This window comes from Corticium candelabrum, chromosome 2, assembly GCF_963422355.1.
Source record: "Corticium candelabrum chromosome 2, ooCorCand1.1, whole genome shotgun sequence".
Taxonomy (NCBI): Eukaryota; Metazoa; Porifera; class Homoscleromorpha; order Homosclerophorida; family Plakinidae; genus Corticium; species Corticium candelabrum.
In genome coordinates, this window is record NC_085086.1 from 7,106,633 (window position 1) to 7,111,632 (window position 5,000).

Consider the following 5,000-nt stretch of genomic DNA (forward strand, 5'->3'; position numbering starts at 1 on the left):
TGTGGGCCTGTACACAGAGGACCTATACACAGTGGATCTGTAGACAGTAGGCCTGTACACAGTGGGCCTACAATCAGTGGGTCTGTTGTCCACAAGTGTGACAGTCATACACAGTGGGTCTGCCATGGCTTCATGGTATGTACGACAAATGTTTCATTGAAATCTGTCTTTGCACCATCTTCTGGAACTAAATTGTATTGAATTCATCACAATCTTCACTTTTTCAAAAAAATTACGAATAGGTTTATATTAGTGTTCATTTCTCAACGAAACAGTTCAAGTGTGTGTGTGTGTGTGCGTGTGTGTGTGTGTGTGTATGTGTGTGTGTGTGTGTGTGTGTGTGTGTGTGTGGTGTGTGTGTGTGTGTGTGTGTGTGTGTGTGTGTGTGTGTGTGTCGGTCTGTCTGTCTGTCTGCTTGTCTATCATTGTGTCTGTCAGTCTGTATGTTTGTCTGTCTGTCTGTTTATCAGTTTGTCAGTTTGTCTGTATGTTTGTCTGTCTGTCTGTCTGTCTGTCAGTGTGTCTATCTGTCTGTCTGTCTGTTAGTGTGTCTCTGTCTGTCAGTGTGTCTGTCCGTCTGTCTGACTGTCTGTTTATCTGTCTGTCTGTCGGTCTGTCTGTCTGTCTGTCTGTCCGTCTGTCTATCATATATATTTCCAAACATAAACTAGGATACAATATCAATAACCCCTAATTACTTGTGTCTATCAAGTGTTCCTAACACAACTACATACTACAAAAAGAGACATAGATGTCCCTGTCTATTTGTCTACAGTGTTGCCTCATCACTAAGCAAACGGCAACCCTTGGATCATGTGACTGCAATCACACTAAAAGCGGACTAACACTATATATAGCACACATGACAGCAGCGATAGACATCATTTGTGGTGGAAACCTATTATGTCAAGAGGAAACAGGCGAGACTATAGTTAGCATCATCATTCTCTCAACAATGACACGTGAAGCTGATTATACGTCACGTGACTCGTCCACGCGCGGCTCCTCGACAAGATCAGATCAAGGCACAGTCGCTCATCGCCCGTGCCTGCCTCTTCATTCGAAACCAGACAGTGCGCGACGACCACACTCTCTCCCGCCTATCAATCGCGTGAGAAAGCGGACATCCGGGACAGCAAAGATAACACCCGCCCCCCATTCTCTTTCTCATTTTCACCTACACTGTACAGTCGCTTCTCGGACAGGCCAGGATGAGCATGTCGCACAACATCGACACGCCGGACGTCGAATACGACGGCGAAGAACTGAAGTCGGCTCGAATCGAGACTCTAGCACGTCTCGTTGTATCAGAATTTGGTAAGAAAACGTCCACGCGCGTGCCGGCGACTGCGAATTTCTCTCGCGGTTTTTCAACCGCTTCGCCACGCACTGCGCCACCTTTCGTCGCGTCACACAACGCATCGATGCTCGTCTATCGCTCTTGTTAGCGCGACCTTCTCATTTTACGCCTTCTAACTTCGGACTATGTGTCGCCGCTTTCTTGCAGAGGAAGGGGCGGGTCCGCCGCGGCTTGCGCCGATGCTGTTTGTCACCCACAAGTGGTATGTTGACTCGACTCGACTGGCCGACATCTTCATTGACCTGTAAGTCGCATATTCGGCTCATCACCGAACTCTAACCGTCGCTTACGTGTACGGCATCTCACCTTCTCGGCAGGTATGCGAAATTGGACGCAAATGGCGAGGAAAAACAGAGACGTCCAGCTGTCGCGGCAATCGCGTGAGCGATGCGTTCGCATGCAGTTGTATCATCGGATGTTCATTTCTAGAGCTTCGGTTTGCCTTTAGGTTTTGGGCTCGTGAGTATCCGCGGCATTTTGAGAACAACGAGAAGCTTGTTGGATTGTTGTGCGACTTTGTCGCTCGTGTGAAGAGGGAAGGCGGCGCGGCGGCCGCTGAGATGATGAAGCCGTTCTTGGACGTCTTGCTGAGCAGGTTGGTCTGGTTTTGTTCGCGTTGTTGAGACGTCTGGACGGTTGCGGTGGGAACGTTATTGGAGTGGCTTCTGCGTGTACGTACCCGCTTGGCCGTGTGGGCGTGGGCTCTGTTTGAGCCGCAGCTGTGTCATGTGTCCTTCCGAGTTCATAGTTTCCTTGGTGGTTAGTTTTGTTTGCGTACGTATGTATGTGATCAGCTGACGTAGCAGTCTTGTTGGTGATGTTTGTCTGTCTGTCCTGTTTGTCTGTGTGTCTGTCTTGTGTGTCTGTCTGTCTGTTTGTCTGTCTGTTTGTCTGTCATGTCCGTTCGTCTGTCTGTCATGTCCGTTCGTCTGTGTGTCTGTTGTACAGACAGTCATTTTCTCTTTCTGTACTTTGTGATGTAATGGCTGGCTGTAGTTGTTCATGCATCATGTTATGTTTATTTATTTCTGTATCGTAGAAGTTGGATTGCACTCTACTATAAATATTGTTAATGTCTGTGTATAAGAAACACATTCAATGTTTCATTTTACTGCAAAAGGTACTCAGTGTTGAAGTTGTAAATTAAATTTTTGTAGTGGGAAAGAGAGAAGACATCACGTCTTCTTGACTGTCCAGTCCTGTCCTTCTGATGTGAATCCGGAACGGCGTGTTTCGTACTCATTTAATTCGGTTTCTGCCAAGTCGATTGCTGAGCATCTTACCAGCTTGGACCATGAGGCTTTCAGCCAGATTCCAGTAAGATATCTTGTCAGTCGTAACCAGGATGATGACTGTGTTTGTGTGTGTGTGTGTGTGTGTGTGTGTGTGTGTGTGTGTGTGTGTGTGTGTGTGTGTGTGTGTGTGTGTGTGTGTGTGTGTGTGAATGTGTATGTGCATGCGTGTGTGTGAATGTGCATGCGTGTGTGTGTATGTGCATGTGTGTGTGCATGTGTGCGTGCGTTGTTGTTGTTGTTGTTGTTGTGTGTGTGTGTGTGTTTGTCTTTCTGTTGTTGTCTCTCAGTCGGTCTGCACATCTGTTGGTGTACCAACCTATTTGTTTGCTTCTCTTGATCAGTCTAAACAGTTACATGTGCCATTGTTTATCTTTTTCTGTGTTTCATTGCACTGTTTCTTACTTGTCTCCCTGTGTCGTTAGTACGTGTTTCTATTTCCTGCTTGGTCACTTGTGTTTTTGCCAAATTACTTGACCTCCAAAGCTGTTAATGCCACAGCCTTGTCACAGGTAGATCTCTTGAGTTTCTCTTGTTGTCATCAATGCACTTCCTTGTACATAATTAGTTACCCTCTTTGCATCATTCTGTATCAAATTATTTAATTTGCACGTAAATAGTTGTCATTATTCTCTGATATGTAGTTACCATTATACATATGTCTCTCTCTCTGTGTTTATTAGTTTGAAGAATGGGCTAGTTATGGTCGAAGTGGAAAACCGTTTGATTGCCCGAAGATTCAGGAGGCCGTTGTGTTGTTCAACGGCATTTCGTGTTGGGTGCAGTCGAAGGTGCTCAGTGAGTTAACGCCAGCTTTGAGAGCGAAAGCAATTGTGAAATATATCGACGTTGCACAGGTCAGGCATCTTTGATTTTATTGTAGGTTGCAGAGATCGTGTTTTATTTAGTGCTATTGTATTGAAGGGATTCATCTTGACAATTGTATAAAAGGATGCATCTCTAATTGCATTAGACTATTGCATTAAGGATGCATCTCTAAGTGATTGTGTTAGGCTGTTGTATTGTAGGGATGCACATCTTCCTACATTAGGCTGTTCTATTACTGGAATGCGTCTCACAATAAGTCGAGGAATCAGAATATTGTATTAGACGGACTCATCTCATACTACTTTAGATGAATTTTGTATTAGACGAATGCATCTCACAATACATTAGACAAATTTTGTATTGAACGAATGCATCTCTCATACCTTAGATGAGTATGATATTAGATGGATGCATCTCTCAATACATTAGACTATATTATAATTTTGCTGAGTATCAGACCCATGGTATTCAATACTGACATGTTGCAACTGTGTTTATTTTAGCATCTTCTATCGTTGCATAACTACAATGGACTAATTGCCATTGTTGGTGGGCTTAACAGCAGCCCCATCTCTAGACTACGGCATACGTTTGAAGCTCTCTCTTCGAAAGCTCAATCTGTAAGTATTACACATCGTGCCTTTTATGGATTGATTTTTGGTCAGTGAGTTTACATGACTGCAGGCAAGGACGGATGGGGACACACACACACACACACACACACACACACACACACACACACACACACACACACACACACACACACACACACACACACACACACGTTAGTCAAGTATTTCATGTCTATGGTTTTGGTTTGGTTTTGTGCTAACCTTCTGTCTCCTTTTGTGTCATATGGGTCTTCTGTTGTCCTGGTTCTCTTTCTGTTTTCTGGTTGGGTGGTTGCTTCCTCTGGCTGTCTTTCTAACTTCCTGTTTCCTTCTTACTTGTCTTTGTAACTTCCTGTTTCCTTAATACTTGTCTTTCTAACTTCCCGTCTTTCCAACTTCCTCCTTTTTTACTGTCCTCTCTAGCTTCTCGTCTTTTCTATTTCCTGTCTTTCTAATATTGTGTCTTCTGTACTGCCTGTCCTTCTGACTTCACATCATTGTCTTTCTGTATTGCCAGTCCACATGGAAGGGCAGTTACTGGTATATATGAAACAACTATTTAACGTTATATCTTTCTTTGTACTCCTTTTCTTCTTGACGGTCTCAGGCAAACAGGCTGACAGACACACAGACAGTTGGGCAGACAGATGGATGGACAGACTGTCATTGAAATGTATGTATTGGACGGACAGACAGACAGGCAGACAGTCGGATGTCCAGTCAGCACACAGACAGACAGTCATTTTGAAATATGTATTGGGCAAACACACAGAAAGATAGACAGTTGGATGTCCAGACAGACACACAGACAGACAGACAGTTGGACGTCCAGACAGACAGACAGTCTGACATATGTACAGACAGATAGACAGACGGATATGCAGTTGGACGTCCAAACAAACAGTCAAT

General features: G+C 44.4%; 1 protein-coding gene across 1 annotated transcript in view; it reads left to right on the forward strand.

Annotated features, from left to right (window-relative positions):
* The first annotated feature begins 1,165 nt into the window (after positions 1–1,165).
* The window catches only part of LOC134198212 (RAS guanyl-releasing protein 2-B-like), a 12,421-nt gene continuing 8,586 nt past the window's right edge, over positions 1,166–5,000 (forward strand). Inside the window, exons 1-7 of the mRNA XM_062667560.1 lie at positions 1,166–1,317; positions 1,508–1,604; positions 1,678–1,740; positions 1,809–1,955; positions 2,518–2,677; positions 3,336–3,509; positions 3,984–4,100. Coding sequence (XP_062523544.1) covers positions 1,212–1,317; positions 1,508–1,604; positions 1,678–1,740; positions 1,809–1,955; positions 2,518–2,677; positions 3,336–3,509; positions 3,984–4,100 — 864 coding nt within the window. The 5' untranslated portion in view covers positions 1,166–1,211. The remainder of the gene's footprint in view (positions 1,318–1,507; positions 1,605–1,677; positions 1,741–1,808; positions 1,956–2,517; positions 2,678–3,335; positions 3,510–3,983; positions 4,101–5,000) is intronic.